This window comes from Anolis sagrei, chromosome 4 (genome assembly GCF_037176765.1).
Source record: "Anolis sagrei isolate rAnoSag1 chromosome 4, rAnoSag1.mat, whole genome shotgun sequence".
Classification (NCBI taxonomy): Eukaryota; Metazoa; Chordata; class Lepidosauria; order Squamata; family Dactyloidae; genus Anolis; species Anolis sagrei.
In genome coordinates, this window is record NC_090024.1 from 105,654,765 (window position 1) to 105,671,898 (window position 17,134).

Sequence of the window (17,134 nt, forward strand, 5' to 3'; positions counted from 1 at the left end):
ATAAATAAATATTATTAATGTCCCACTTTATCTCTCTCTAAAAAAATACTCAGAGCAGCTCAATAAAACCAATACAATATAGTTTAAAACTTTAAAATATACAAGCATTAAAATAGAATTAAACATTAACAGTATTAAAAATAAACAGTTAAAACCAATTACAAATCTATTCATATAGCTAAAACTATAGCACCCCAGGCTTGATTCCAGAGGGGGTGGGGTTGTTTTTTTTTGTTTTTTTTTTGCTACTGTAGACAAAACCCTAACCTTGATTTTTGAAATCTTGTTTTGAGAGACAGTGCCACCCTGCCTGATGATGCATTTGTGACATCCTCATTCTGTAATAAAGTAGTCATTTCTGAAAGTGTGGTCTTTTACATTTGTACAAAATGGAGATAAACTGTTAACTTCTCTTGCAAACAGCACACATTTGCATTGTGCCCTACCAATCCCTTTTTATGCTTTCGGGCTATAATATCTAATATCGGAGACAGTGATGATGTAAAATAACAAGATTAGGTGATGTTCCTAGCGAATTGAAGGTTAATCGGTGTTCTGTGGCATTATGGCTTACACATGGATCAAAACATGACTTCATAAGTAGCGCTTATCTTCATAACCAGTCCATTACTTTAAAATCTATTAAGAACATACTGTATCCTCAAGTGATCTTTAGAGCCAACAAGGGTCAAAGAATATGAATCAGCTTAGTTTCCTATTTACATTATTTCATTCTATTGCTAAAATAATAGTTAGAAAGTGTTGTTAATTTGGAGGGTCTTTAATCCACCCCCCACCCCCCAGTGTTATAAGGACGGTTGATGGTTGATGACTATACCCATATTAATTTGTTTTGAAAGCTTTGTATTTTAATATGCTAATGGCTCACAAGAAATTTCTGAAACTTCCTCACATTATAATGTTTTAATATGATATTTTATCTTCCTTTTTGTTTTTAATTAGGTTGGATTTCTGGAATGAGATCTTTGAAGCCTTTTACATATCCAGTGTCAGAGACAAGATTTCTTCATGCTGGAATGAATGTGTATAAATTTAAGATCAGATATGGCAACACTGTTAGGTAAGCAGGACAGTTAATGTAATTTGAAAGTTTTCACCCTTGGGAATCATTCAGAAGAGGAAGATGAAAATAAAAGATAGATGAATAAGAGATGTATCTGAAAAGAACTTGGGTATAGTTCTGAAAATTAGAGTGTGTCCACAGAGATTACAAATATTTAAGAGTATGATAATGGTGAGAGTAACTAAAAGAATCAGCTCTGAAACGGATAACCCTATTTCAAATTGTGCCTCCAGCCTCACCCACCTGACATGTGAAAATGATATTATTAGCCATTGTGGAAAATATAGGATTGTAGCAAATAATATATTTTAATAACTATTAAATGAATTGTGGTTTATATAATTTTATCCTTATATTTTTATGTTAGATGTACATTAAATGACAGGTTATGTTATTATTTAATTTCTGATTGGTTAATATAGTTTTGTCTTAGATGTTGGTTTATTTTGGAATCTGGTTGGTTCACTATTTGTACTTGTATATATGAATGTACTATGGCAAGATGAAGTACTTTGGCCACATCATGAGAAGAAAGAAAAGCTTAGAGAAGACAATGATGCTGGGGAAAATGGAAGGAAAAAGGAAGAGGGGCCGACCAAGGGCAAGATGGATGGATGGCATCCTTGAAGTGACTGGATTGACCTTGAAGGAGCTGAGGGTGGTGACGACCGACAGGGAGCTCTGGCGTGGACTGGTCCATGAAGTCACGAAGAGTCGGAAACGACTGAACGATTGAAGAACAACAACAACAACATGGCAGGGGTCTTCAAACTTTTAAAACAGATGGCCAGGTCACAGTCCCTCACTGTTGGAGGGCCGGATTATAATTTGAAAAACAAAACAAAAACAACCATGAATGAATTCCTATGCACACTGTACATATCTTATTTGTAGTGCAAAAAACCCCACTTAAAAACTACAATAATTAAAATGAAGAACAATTTTAACAAATATAAACTTATTAGAATTTCAATGGGAAGTGTGGGCCTGCTTTTGGCTAATGAGATGGGGTTGTTGTTGTTGTTGTTGTTGTGTGCTTTCAAGTTGTTTCACACTTAGGTTGACCCTGAACGAGGGCTGGGTAAATGACCTTGGAGGGCCGTATCCAGCCCTTGGGCCTTAGGTTGGGGACCCCTGTACTGTGGCACGGAATGTTTGCCATTTTTGTTGGAATCCACCCTGAGTCCCTGGAGCATTGTATTTTGTACAGAAAATAGTTTTCTGTGCAAGAAATATCACATGTGTTTCCACACAGATGATCTACTTCACCAGCAGAGAGAATACTGAAGAAATTCTTCATTCTTCAGTACAATGTTAATAGGGATTCACACACCCTAATTTGAAATACACAGAGTACTGTTTCTACTCTATTCCTCTTCCTCCTTAATGATTTAATTATGGTGATTTCTTTTAGATCGATTCTGGCTATTTTTTTGGGGTTTTTTTAAACAATGTTTTCTTTAAACTAACCAAGAGCATTAACACACAAAAAAATTCTAGTTATCAGATAATTGACCAATGTTTGGTTTAAAAGTGTGATAATGAGATTGGTGGGGTAAGCAGTATATACGAAGGGTGTAGTGTTACCGTATATTCCAGCATATAAGAAGACTGGGCGTATAAGATGACCCCCAACCTTTCCAGTTAAGATATAGAGTTTGGGATATATTCGCCGTATAAGACTACCCCTCTTACAACGCACACCAAATAATTTTTTTAAAAAAGGATCAGATTTTATTTCAGTATGGTAATTTTCCTATTACTGTACCTCCTTCTCTGCCTCTCAGATCTCACACATGCGCACCTGGACCACTTCACTGCAGTCTTCAGGTATGAGATCTGAGAGGCAGAGGAGGAGGTACGATAATAGGATACAGGGCGGGCCAGACAGGTAGAAGAGTTGTGCTTTTGTCTGGGCCCAGAGCCACTCTATCTCTTTTTTCCATACCCCGGGCGCCCCGGATGCCTGCAGCTTGCTCCGCCCTTCACTTACACCTTCCCGGTGAGGCGCCCCTTCATCTCACCATCAGGACTGCATTAAGTCCACGAATCCTGATGAATGGATTTTCTTCTACCGTTCTTGTACGGTGTCACCCTTAATGCTTTCATACAGTCATTGCATACGGTAGGGACACGGCCATTGCCATTTTTGAGCTTCCCCCACCATATGCGGCAACCACAGATTCTCCAATCCAATTGGAAGTTTCAGCACCCGCTCTATAAGACGACTCCCGTGTATAAGACTACTCCAGTGTATAAGACTACCCCTCTGTATAAGACTACTCCCGCGTATAATACAACCCCGCGAATAAGACGACCCTGACTTTTGAGAAGATTTTCTTGGGTTAAAAAATAGTCTTATACACCAGAATATACGGTACTTTCTCAAAGAAAGTGCAACAAACTGGATGGATTTGGTGCCTGAATTAATATTAGTGTTCTTAAATCAGGAAACAGAAAATACAGTATTCTGGATATTTTAAACTTTTTTTCAGGCTTAGTTTATGATGCTTGATTGCTCTTAATTAATGCAGTTAATATCTATTATACTGATTTTACAGCATTAACGACAACCTTCCTGAAAGTGTTGTCAACGAAGAACTGCAGGTGAGATATGAAACATATTTTTCTGTTATGTCAGGAATGATCATGTGACAAAGGTTGAATACAGATTTAGTTCTCTTTGTTTTGGAAAAAATGTTGTCTGTCTTCAAATTATTTAGATTTATGGCTTGAGAATAACCTTGCTGTAAAGGTTTTGACTATATGAAGTCAAATTGTATTGTGTTCATTGTGAGAAAACTGAAAGCATTATTTGAAATCTTCCAGAATGCTATTCAAGTAATTCTGGGAAATCTTGATAATTTGTGCCCATTTACCACTGAACACTTCACCATATTTCCATGTATCCTTTTATTGTTATTCAATGAGCGAACGTAAAAGAAGGAAAGTTAGGAAGTTAGTACTTGTTTTTTCTTATTTGATTATAGAAAATACTTGGTCTTCTTATATTACTATATGCTTTTAATGCTCCATATGAGTTTAATTTTTATATACATCTCTATAGTGCCTCCAATTGTAGCCCTCACTTTTTCCTTGCTTTGTAAATGTGTCTGTACTACTGTTTTATCTACACAGTAGGCAGATTATATCAAGAAGATAACCTATACAATATTTTTCAATTCTGTTTACTACTGAATTCTTGAACCTTAATTGAATTTATCAGATTTAAACCAATGGGAAAGAATGTCAGACTTGAGATTCAAGCATGGCGATGTATTTCTTATTCCTTATCCATATGTCTGCACTATGTATGTTGAATTAAATTCATGGAAACAAAATGCATTTGGAGGTAAGTTCAGGAATTCACAAAGGAATGTGGAGATCAACGGGTTAATATTTGGATGTAATTGTCACCAAAGTTCCCAGATGACAGGGCCCGGCTTTGAGCCAGAGGACCTATCTCCTTTTTTTCTTTTGATCTTGAAAATAATTATTTTTATTGGTTGATGTTAACTGTTTCAGTATGACATTTCTAGGTGACTCGCTGAAAATCAAGCGAATCCCTTTCTTTCCCTCTTGGATCTTCTTTCTACTCCATTCACACTTCTTTATGATGACCTGGTCATTGTTCAGGACTCAAGGCTAATTGCAAAAGCTAAAACAAATGCTCTAAAAATTCACAAGAGATAAAAGGTAAAAGTGTAATTAAATTATCAATAAAATTAATAGCAGTGAAAAACATTACCCGTTAAAACATGATAGACAGTATTGTGCAAGAACTTTTTTCTCTGAGCAATCAGTCTTCAAAGGCCAACCATGACAATAATAAGAATAATAAAAATAATAAGAATAATAAGAATATACTTTATTTATATTCCGCCCTATCTCCCCATGGTGGATTATAGTTCACATATACTGGAAACATTTGATGCTGTTATACAATTAACAAAGACAGATAGTACATAAAGAGAGGTAAAGGCTTCCCATCTTTTTCCATCTCCGGCATCTGGAGGCCATGGGGGGGGGGGGGGTGGATGCTGTCGCTCCATCTTCCATGCCAAGGAGCTTTGTTGTCCTTAGATGCTCTCCCGATCGAATCGCCGGCATGTCCGCATGGGCGCCTTTTATTACCTTCCCACCAAAGCGGTACCTATATATCTGCTCACATTACTGTTTTTGCTAGGTGAGCAGAAGCTGGGCTGATGGTTGGGAGCTCACCTCAATCTGCACTTGAACTGTCGACCTTTCAATCAGCAAGATTTTTTGCAGCTAGTGGTTTAACTTGCTGTGCTAAAGCCCATCCCATCTGTCTATGGAAGGATAGCAAGGAGAGTGCCAGTCTTATTCTTTAAAAAGGGATTTCTAGAGCTTGGGAACAGACACTGTTTGTAGCAGATTGCCTATAGGAAACAAGAGTCTTATTGTTACTAACTGTTGTTTAAATCAAGTGTCTTGTATATTTCAGGTAGAGCAGAATATAGCAATGGATATAATTGTGTGAGTATTTTCTTTGAATTTTCCAACAATAAGGTGGGACCAAGAAGAAGGAAAAGAACTATGGATTGAGTTAATATTTAGTATAGATAGAGAAGGAAGTCCTCATATGTGTTCTTATTGCCAATGTTTGTTGACATAAACTACATTATCAATTGTCATAAAGAAAATACTATTTTCTTTCTAGTCACTTAAACCATAGTAGCTGCATTGGGAATTATCATATTCCTCATTCCTAAAACCAAATAATTTAGAAACAGGGCTACTTTTCAGTAGTAAAAGGAGTAACATACTATATAGAAGAGTTATTAATAGATTTTTGAAATGATGCATTTGTAACTGCTTTAAAAAGCTGTTCTTTTTTGTAGTTTTCCTGGAAAATAAATTTCAATCTAAAAAGCAATGCAGCTTATCAGTGAAATGTTTATATTACGTGCTAGGACCTTGTCACCTTTTATAAAATGTATACATTTTATAAATGTATACATTAAAAAGTATACATTTTAATGTATACATTTATACATTAAAAAGTAAATGAATGAATGCTTTAAAAGTAAATGAATATATACATTATATACATTAAAAAGTAAATGAATGAACTTGTCAGTTCAGTGTTTCCTTAAAGGTCAACATGTCCGGACAGAGAGAGCATATGAACAAAGAAACTGCTATTAATCGGAGGAAACTGGACAATGTAGTTGGAGTTTCACATATGCAACTCTTTGCAAAGAGGTAAATGCTTATTTCCTTCTCTCCCGTATCTGTCCTTATCTTTAAAGTTTTCTGTGATCCTAGTTATATATTCAGTGTTCTTTTAAGTGAGTTGTCAAATAAACCAATTTTGTTTTCTTATGATTAAAAAGCACAGGTTTGTACAAAAATATGATTTTTAAAATTCTGATTTGAAATAGGATGATTTTCACTACATTTTTCAATAGGGTAAAGTGATGTCCCCCTGTAGGTTGTTAATGTGTATAAGTGAAGGGGGAGAGGTGTCCACAACAGGAAAGTAACGGTTTTTTCTCCTTTCTCTACTTACAACAATACCCTCACTCCACAATCTTAGTTTTTATCTTCCACATGCAGCCCGCTCATTGTTATGTTATTTTATTTTACTGTGTATGATTTTGCTTTATCGTCTTTGTAATATGTTGTATGTATTTTACTGTGCTGTTATTGTGTTTTGGTTTTACTTTATTGTAATATGCTGTTAGGCTTGGCCTCATGTAAGCTGCCCCGAGTCCCCATTGGGGAGATGGTGGCGGGGTATTAAATAAAGATTATTATTATTATTATTATTATTATTATTATTATTATTATTATTTCATATAACAAGACTTCTTTGCTTTAAAAAAAGTTTGCCTTGACTCCAATAGGAGGTTTTGTTTTGTTTTGTTTTGTTTTTGTCATGTCAGGAGCGACTTGAGAAACTGCAAGTCACTTCTGGTGTGACAGAATTGGCCGTCTGCAAGGATGTTGCCCAGGGGACGCCCAGATGATTTGATGTTTTTATCATCCTTGTGGGAGGCGTCTCTCATGTCCCCGCATGAGGAGCTGGAGCTGATAGAGGGAGCTCATCCACCTCTCCCCAGATTTGAACCTGCGACCTGTCGGTCTTCAGTCCTGTCGGCACAGGGGTTTAACCCACTGCGCCACCGGGGGCTCCGAATAGGAGGTTACCATTCCCCAAATGATTGCTTTGGGGTGAAGTCAAGAAGAGACACACCAAGAGGGATAGAAGAGAGTAAGAAATTGTGAGGGCAGGCTAGGTGAGTGGCAGACATGTAGCTGAGAGGGGGGGGGGGCTTGAGGGGCTTCAGCCCCCCCGCCAAATTCTCATGGTGGTCTGCGAGAAGGCCTTACTGGTACATTATTTCAACTGTTATGTTTATTCATATCATGATCTCATCACCATGCTCAATATATCCCATATGCATGGGGGTATTGGGGTAATTATAATAAAGGTTTGCTAGGGTAGACCCTCTTTCACTCAGACTCAGCCCCCCCCCCCCCGAATCAAACTCAGCTCCCCCCGAATCAAAATCCTGGCTATGGGCCTGATGAGTGGTTGAATGAATGGTGGTGTGCTCATGTATGGGATTATGAAGGCCCTTCCACACTGATTCTAGATTATCTGTTTATCTCAGGTTATCTGGCAGTGGGGACTCCTATATTCCAGTGTAAGGCAGATAATCTGGGCTCAGATCCTGGAATAAAGGGCAGTGTGGAAGGGCCCTTCGTCAAAGTGTGATGAATCTGTTCTGAATTCTATTGCAAACTTTGAAGATGGGTTCAGCACCTTTAATAGCTCCGGCAAAGTATGGAATAAACCCATAGCTGGTTCATCGTTTATTGGCATGGAAAGCACTGGATAAGAGCCAACCCTCATGCGTGCAAATATATGCACATGATACAGCAACTTGGCTCTATCCCTGACTAGGGATGTGCAGAATATTTGAGCATACTGCTCAAATGATAACTTCCTTCCTGATCTTTAATCCCTGTAAGCAGTGGAGAAATCAGATTTTGTGCTGAAGTCACAAATTATCCCAGATCATGGACTTTAGCTCTTTAACTGAGACAATTATATCTACGATTGAGATCGCAGGATGTAGGAAATTAATGCTTCTGAAGGACAAGTCTTGTTTTGATAAGGAATGTTACCATAAAAAGAAATCCAGTAATCCATTGGCAAGAAAACTAAAAACAAATTTTACCATAAGCACCAGCCTCAAAATCTGGAAACCTTTGTGAAAGCTAAGAAAACATCCCTAGGTATTCCATAATAATAAAAAAAAATTCAAAATCTATTGTGATCAGATTTAGCCTAGCCGATGGAACTTAAAGATGTCGGGAAATTCCGGCGTATTTTCAGTTTTGGCATGAAGCCCAGCAGAATCTATCCAGCTTAAACAGCACATGTGGTTGAGCCAATTTTAATTGGTTAAAAAAAAATTAGAAACGCTATTTAATTCACAATCAGAGCAATAATCATCCAGGAAAAAAGTAAGTAGAAGAAAGGAAAGTTTTATCTGAATTTTTAAATCAACCGTTGCTGTTAATTACAAGATTGCTTTTAAAAATTATTTTCCAAAATTATAGAGCTGCTGAGGAGTGCGATTATGAGGTTTTTCTTTCAGGAATACAGGGCCATGGGTTAGTGGAGTGGCACAGCTGCACAAATGTAAAGACATATAATAATGAGAGTGCTCATGCTGGTATATGTTACTACCATTGGGGTTTGTGCGGCTGCCATGAAATAGCGACTTTGTGCAATAATGTCCCACAACTCTGGGTTGTTGTAGGTTTTTTTGGGCTATATGGCCATGTTCTAGAGGCATTCTCTCTTGACGTTTCACCTGCATCTATGGCAAGCATCCTCACTACCTCTGAGGATGCTTGCCACAGATGCAGGCGAAATGTCAGGAGAGAATGCCTCTAGAACATTGCCATATAGCCCGAAAAAACCTACAATAACCCAGTGATTCCGGCCATGAAAGCCTTCGACAATACATCCCCCAAAACTCTGATTGAAACTCTAAGCGAGTAAGAGATACAAGGGCTCTGACCGCCCCATCCAATTGTGATGAAAGAAAAAAAGTCAGAAACTGTTCGGAAGCTCCAAATGGTCCAACGGACGGCAGCCAGGTTGCTAACAGGAGCGGCGCCCAGGGAGCGTACAACTCCTCTGTTGCGCCAGCTCCACTGGCTGCCAATTTGCTACCGAGCATAATTCAAAGTGCTGGCTTTAGCCTATAAAGCCCTAAACGGTTCTGGCCCTGCTTACCTGTCCGAACGTATCTCTCCTTACGAACCCTCTAGGAATTTAAGATCTTCTGGGGAGGCCCTGCTCTCGGCCCTGCCATCTTCACAGGCTCGATTGGCGGGGACGAGGGATAGGGCCTTCTCAGCGGTGGCCCCTCGGTTGTGGAAAGCCCTCCCCAGGGACATTAGATCAGCCCCCACCCTCTTAACGTTTCGCAAAAAAGTTAAAACCTGGCTATATGAGCAGGCCTTTCCAAACGCAGTGTAGCTATTAAACTCTGATCTTGGAATGGTTGGACAACGTGACTGGATAATGACTGGTAATGAAATGCGGAGGATTTATGGTTTTTATTGTGTTACTGATGTTAATTGTAATGAATTTTTACCTGTGTTAAATGTTTTTAATGTTTACATTATTTTTCTACTGTTGTGGGCATCAAATTGTGCCTTTTGTAAACCGTCATGAGTCGCCCTCGGGCTGAGAATGGCAGTATAGAAGCATAGTAAATAAATAAAATAATCTTTAAAGTCCTGTCCATTGGTCAGATATACAGTTTCTAAAATTCTATTCTGAATTAATATTTAGGCCCTTCTTTCCACTGTTGTTATATTTTAATATTGCTTACAACAAAGTAGTCATACATTTTATTTTTAACTTTATAGAAACATGCTGGCAAATGTAACCCATGTTAACAAGTCCACCAAGTCACGAATTCAAGAAGACGTGATTGATCCAAAACAGGTATTTGAAGTAATTTTCAATATTAGGTCCAGTTTTGGGCAATACAAATTTTACCAAAAGTTCTGAGACTTCAGTTTTGTTTTCGCCTATGTTATGAGCTGTTTTAGAGGGGCACAACATACATGAATACATAGGCAAGCAGTAATATTTTACCCATCAAGCTCCGTGTCTTCTCCTCATCCTTGCATACATTTAGGATATGTTTGTGCCTGCCAAGATTGCTACAGGGTAAATAAAAACTATTACCATAAATAGCGAAGTTTCTGTGTATGCACATCTACGTATGCATAGGTACTTACTGTTTTAACCCATTTTAAACAATTCTATTTTAAAACCCATTTTAAAGGTGCAAAAATAAGCTCTCGCCTGGAAGCCACAAGAAAAAGTCAGTTTGGTAGCAGATGCAATGCAGAGAGCGACTCATTAGTCCAAAGTCATGTTGGGCTTCCAAGATTGTAACCAGCACTTTTAATTGTAATTGAAAATGCACTAAAATGAAGCTGTTGCAACAAGAGACCAACATTTTTTCTGTAACTGGTTCGTGTCAACACCACAGCCCATCATTCTGGAGCAGTGGACATGTCTAAATTTTTAAAAGAAAGCCTCTCACTGAGCAGAATATAGTATTAACTAGTAGCTAGGGGGCCTACCAGACAGGCTCTATATCCCAGTATCCCAGGTTTTCTGTTTATCCCAGATTATCTGGCAGTGCGAACTCATGTAATCCAGTTTAAAGTAGAACACCTGGGATCAGATCCTGGAATATAAGGCCTATCTGGAAGGGTCCTAATAGGATATGAATGGGATCATAGGCTATTTTATTTCCATCTTTGTAAAATGTAAATTCCATAGGCACTCTAAGTGTTATAGTAAAAGGTTGTCCCCTGACATTAAGTCCAGTCATGTCCAACTCTGGGGTGTGGTGCCCATCTCAATTTCTAAGCCGAAGAGCCGGCGTTGTCCGTAAACACCTCCAAGGTCATGTGGCCAGCATGACTGCAAGGAGTGCTGTTACCTTCCCGCCGGAGCGGTACCTATCGATCTACTCACATTTGCATGTTTTCGAACTGCTAGGTTGGCAGAAGTTTATACTGAATTTATAATCATTTCAATTTGGAAAATACAACTAAATTTATAAAGTTAAATCCATCTGTTAATCCCAACCAAATGTGGGCTTACCACATTGCCACTTTCTCAGTGGTTGTGCTCTTGTTGGGCCTTGCTCCTGGATTTAGGAGCAGTACCTATTGATCTACTCACATTTGCATGTTTTCATACTGCTATGATGGCAGAAGCTGGGGCTGACAGCGGAAGCTTACACCGCTCGCTGGATTGAAACCTGTGACCTTTCAGCCAACAAGTTTAGCAGCTCAGTGGTTTAACCCACTGGGCCACCGGAGGCTCCCTAAGTGGTATAATCATTATTATTATGACTAAGTGGTTTAATCATAATAATTAACAATGGTAAGAATATATAATTTAGAGTGAACGTCTTGTGCATTTTGAGGAGTCTAAATTGTATCTTCAGCTGAAGGTTTACTACACAAAATATGAAATATTATACTGGAATAAAAAATACTAATGTTAGATTGGAAATATTTTAAAAAGGTCTAAATCCAGGAGTGAGGTCCAACAAGAGCACAACCACTGAGAAAGTGGCAATGTGGTAAGCCCACATTTAGTTGGGATTAACAGATGGATTTAACCTTATAAATTTAGTTGTATTTTCCAGATTGAAATGATCATAAATTCAGTATAAATTTCTGCCAACCTAGCAGTTTGAAAACGTGCAAATGTGAGTAGATCAATAGGTACCGCTCCGGCGGGAAGGTAACTGCACTCCTTGCATCATACCGGCCACATGACCTTGGAGGTGTCTACAGACAACGCCAGTCCTTCGGCTTAGAAATGGAGCGGAGTACCACACCCCAGAGTCGGACATGATTGGACTTAATGTCAGGGGAAAACCTTACCTTTAGCCTATAAACATAATAGATTGCAATTATTTTTGTCAACTCGTTCCCCTTTATTTATTTATTTATTTACTTTATTTGTATACCGCTGTTCTCAGCCCTAAGGCGACTCACAGCGGTTTCCTTTCCAACTGCCTCCAATTCTCTAAGTTTACTACACTGCTTATCACATTAAGAGTCTCCAAGGAACTTTGAGCAGTATAAATTACCTTCTTCCCACTCCCTTTAATCCTTTCCAGCTCCCCGGTGCTGTATCCAGATGACTTTCCGGTTTGAATGTTTAACCTCTGCTTGCTCCTGTTTTCAAGCACTGCTGCTTGAATGGAGGGTGCTTTCCCCCTTTCATTCACCAATGCCATTTTCTTGACCACATGTTAAATGCAGATGCAAATAAAACACAAGTAAAATTGAGAGGAGATGATAGGACTGAATGCTTCTTCATTTTTCTCCCCTCACCATAAATGGTGAGGAATACTGTGGAGCTGCAGTCCAACAACATCTGGGGGTGGAAAGAGGAAACACAATTCTCGCCCCTGCTCTAGAGGAAATGAGGAAAAACAAGCAGAAGTCAATTTTATACAATTACTAGCCGTCCCCTGCCACGCGTTGCTGTGGCCAAGTCTGGTGATCTGGAAAATAGAGCAATAGTTTCTAATATATGTAATTCCTTTATGCTTGTGGGTAAACAGTCCTCCTTGATGTTTCTTTGTCAGTGTTGATGTGGAGATTTTCTGGTTTGCCTACTCTGGAACATGCGACATATAATTGTCCTTCTTTAGGGGTCCCTTTCAAATCTATGATACTATATCTCTGTGTGTGTTTGAATCATATATATCTATCTATATCTATGGCTGGATGGCTCTTCATCAGGAGGGCTTTGATTACGTTTTCTTGCCCTGGTGAAGGGAGTTGGACTGGATGGCCATAAGTATGGGAATTTTGCCCCAATTCTGTCGTTGGTGGGGTTCAGCATGCTCTTTGATTGTAGGTGAACTATAAATCCCAGTAACTACAACTCCCAAATGTCAAGGTCTATTTCCACCAAACTCCATCTGTGTTCACATTTGGGCATATGGAATATTCATGCCAAGTTTGGTCCAGATCCAGTGTTCTCTGGATGTAGGTGAACTACAATTCCCAGACTCAAGGTCAATGCCCTCCAAACTTTTCTAGTATTTTCTGTTGGTCATGGGAGTTCTGTGTCCCAAGATTGGTTCAATTCCAACGTTGGTGGGGTTCAGAATGCTCTTTGATTGTAGGTGAACTACAAATCCCAGCAACTACAGCTCCCAAATGACAAAATCAATTTTTTGAGTGAAGGACGTACATTGGGTTGTTAGGTGTCTTGTGTCCAAATTTGGTGTCAATTCATCCAATTGTTTTTGAGTTCTGTTAATCCCACAAACTAGCATTACATTTTTATTTATATAGACTAGAAGAATGGGAAAGATTGAATTTTCTCTCTTTTCACAGAACAGACCGTATTGTAATTCTGCAAATGTCGATAGAAGTTACGACAACAGAGGTTTGTGTAAGTATGACGTTACTACTCTAAAGAAGGGGAGGGGAGCTGAACTCTCTAGAAGTTTTTGTCCTCTTCACCTTTGCTTACCCATAGTCAATGAGAAGGAGCTGCAATGGGAGATATGGCCCAGAACATCTGGAGGGGCACAGCAGTGCACCATTGGTCTAAAAATGTGATACCACGAAGAGGAATTTACTTAGAAGTTGTGATTCGATTCATCACAACTTCTAAGACAGTTTCAGTGACTCCTGGTTAAGTCACGGTCTCCCCTACTCAGTTCTGCATCTATGAAGAAATAATAATAGCTAGTCTTGTAGACCTGAACATACAGTAAATCACTGAACAACATATATTTCAGAGCCATGACAGCATAATAATAATAATAATAATAATAATAATAATAATCAATGTTGCAATCCCAGGTGACAGCAGGATTGAAGAGAAACAACTGGAAAAGCTGACACGATATGAGGATTTAAAGATTGAACTGCAAAGACTTTGGCACGAGCCAGCCAAGGTGGCCCCAGTGGTGATCGACACACTGGGTGCAGTGCCTAAAGACCTTGGCCTGCACTTAAACACAATCAGTGCTGACAAAATTACCATCTGCCAGCTGCAGAAGGCCACCTTACTGGGATCTGCACACATTATTCACTGATACATCACACAGTCCTAGACACTGTGTGGGAAGTGTTCGACGTGTGATCCAATACAGCAGCCAGCAAAGTGTCTGCTGTGGACTCATCTTGTTGTGTTTCAAATAATAATAATAATAATAATAATAATAATAATAATAATTTATTTATACCCCACCACTATCTGCTCGAAGGGACAAGGGACTTGGGGCAGCTTACAAAAGCACTCAATAGTACAAACACACAAAATACAAAATGCATAAACAATGGCAATAATACAATAATAATAATAATAATAATAATAATAATTTATTTATTTATACCCCATCACTATCTGGCCAAAGGGACAAGGGACTCGGGGCAGCTCACAAAAGCACTCAATAGTGCAAACACACAAAATACAAAATGCATAAACAATGGCACAATAGCAATTACAAACAGCATAGTAATGTAGTGCAGGGGTGTCAAACTCATTTTCATCGAGGGCCACATCATCTTTATGGATGCAGAATCTATGGCTATAGAATGCCAACTATTTTTTTCATAGTTTTTGGTGTTCTTTAGTTTTTGCATAATTTGGAGATGTTATTGAATGATGACTCCCATCACTTTTGATTATTCGCCATGTGGATTGAATATGATGGGAATTGTATCCCAACAGCACTTGTGGCCCTGAGGTTGGGAAAAGATTAAATGGCATTTTAAAGTCAGGCATTGTGTCCACAAGTCTTTTATCTAGGTTGAAACCCCACTATCTTGATTGAAGAGAACAAACGGAAGCCTTCCAGATGTAACTGTATCACAGCTCCCATCAGCTCTTGTCATTATGTGTAACAATGAGGAATACAGGAGTTGTACTCAGCATTTGGATGGCCACATAAAATGACATGGCAGGCTAGATTTGGCGTGAGGGCCTTGGGTTTGACACATGTGATGTAGTGGTTCGAGTATTTGTCTTACACTTGGAACACCAAGTGTATTACTGTTGTTGGCAATGAATGAATGCCTGTCATTAAGCTGCCCTGAGTCCCCCTCTGGGGGTGAGAAGGATGGGATTCAAATATATGAAATAAATCTATATAAATAAAAATGTAATGTTCGTTTGTGGAATTAACATAACACAAAAACTATTGGATGAAATGACACCAAATTTGGAAACAATACACCTATCAGGCCAATGTATGCCCTTCACTCAACCCACCCCCAACAGTGAAAGGGACTTTAAAACCCAAACATGAAAATGACCCACTAGCCCCTCTCCCTCCTGCATGATCAGGGAGCATTGACTGCTCCGGTGGGCTGGGCAGGCAGACCCTCGGCTTACCCAGACCTCCAATTTGGTGTCTCCCCCTCTCTCTCCCACTTGCCACCCCCATGGGGCACTTACCATCCTCGCCTTTGGGTTTACCGTCCCCTACTATGCCAGGGCCTTCCGTGCGTCTTCCTTTCTTCCCTCCCTCCCAGTTTCCTTCCTCTCTTTGTCAGCCCCACCAAACATAGACCTCTTTTCCTTCTTTTCCCCCTGGAGAGAGGTGTGTGTGGCTGCTCCGTGTGGACTCTGCTTGCCAGGCTTCACCTTCCCTTTCCTGGGCACCGATGGGAAGGGAGCTTTGCAGCCCTCAGCCTTGCTGGGCCCAGCGGGAGTGGGAGGCATTTTTTGAGGGGGAACTTGCTCACCCACATTGGCCCCTTCTTTCTGCCGCAGCCCCAGGGTGCCTTTCATATGACCCCTCTCGCGTGCCCACCCACCAACAGAGAAGGCACCCCACAACCATGGCAGAAAGAAGGGGCAGCGCTGGGTGAGTGAGGCCTGCCTCGAAAAGTGCCTTCCGCCTGCCCCACGCCTGGCCCAGCAAGGCTGAGGGCTACAGCAAGACTCCCTTCCTGCCGTTGCCCAGGCAAGGGAGAGAAGGGAAGGAAGGAAAGAGGGAGAGAAGAAAAGTGCGAGAAAGAAAGAAGGAAAGAGAGAAGGAAGGATGGAAGCAAAGAGCAAAGGAGATAAAGAAGAAAAAGAAGGAAAAGAAAAGGGGGGAGGGGGAGGAAAGAAGGAAGAGAAAAAAAGAAGGAATGAAGGAAAGAGGGAAGGGAGGAAGGAAGGAAGGAAGGAAGGAAGGAAGGAAGGAAGGAAGGAGAGAAAGAGAGAAAAAGGGATGGAAGGTTTGCCACAGCAACGCATGACGGGTACAGCTAGTACCCATATTGAAACCCCCATCAGTCATGTAAATCCAAGTTGCCTTGGGAAAAGTCATAATCTTAATGTTTTGTTCATTTAAAAAAAAACTTATAAAGAGAAGATGAATTGACTTCTTACATCATCTTGAGTTTTGTGGAGTAATGACAAAAACATGATAATTTAACAAAACAAATAACCCATATCTTTTTTTAAAAAAAGAACCACCACCCCTCTCAAACATGTAAAGAATTAAAAATTACCAAACAATAGAACACATTCCAGCTGGGGTTATAACCAAATGAAAAGCCTGACATTGGAAAGTTATCCATCTGGAAGGAATTCAGAGCAGCTTTCCTCTTTCACTCACCGTGGTTCTTTTATTTATTAACAGGGGGATACAAGGGAGATATGAAAACTAAAAATGCAGAAAACAGCCAGCGAGAAGAGCAAGAACCAGTCTTACAAAACGGATCACAGGAAAACCCAGTGTTAAAAAAGGCAGGCTTTTTAGAGTTATTGAAAAGGTAGAGTAATAGCATTAAGGCATCTATATTTCCTGGCAGGAGTCAGCATAGTGTTCACCAGCTCCAGTAAGGGATTAAATGGCAGAGATTAATTTGATCCCTAAAAGCCATTGAGGTTATTACTTTAATGACGTGTCCTCATCATGGGTATGACAGCATCTAAAGTTGTGTTTACAAGAGCACCGAAAGCCATTATGATCCTCAAAAATCATGCCC

At 39.6% G+C, this 17,134-nt stretch overlaps 1 protein-coding gene and 1 long non-coding RNA gene across 2 annotated transcripts; both read left to right on the forward strand.

Annotated features, from left to right (window-relative positions):
* The first annotated feature begins 968 nt into the window (after positions 1 to 968).
* MAJIN (membrane anchored junction protein) lies at positions 969 to 4,614 on the forward strand. Its single transcript, XM_067467083.1, is given in 4 exon segments — positions 969 to 1,099; positions 3,883 to 3,989; positions 4,311 to 4,436; positions 4,610 to 4,614. Coding segments are annotated over 4 exon segments (360 nt in total). The 5' UTR covers positions 969 to 977.
* A 5,422-nt stretch (positions 4,615 to 10,036) lies between these two features.
* Positions 10,037 to 17,134, forward strand: LOC137096816 (uncharacterized). The gene is made up of 3 exons (XR_010909742.1): positions 10,037 to 10,088; positions 13,535 to 13,592; positions 16,786 to 17,134. It is a non-coding gene; the product is annotated as an uncharacterized lncRNA (long non-coding RNA).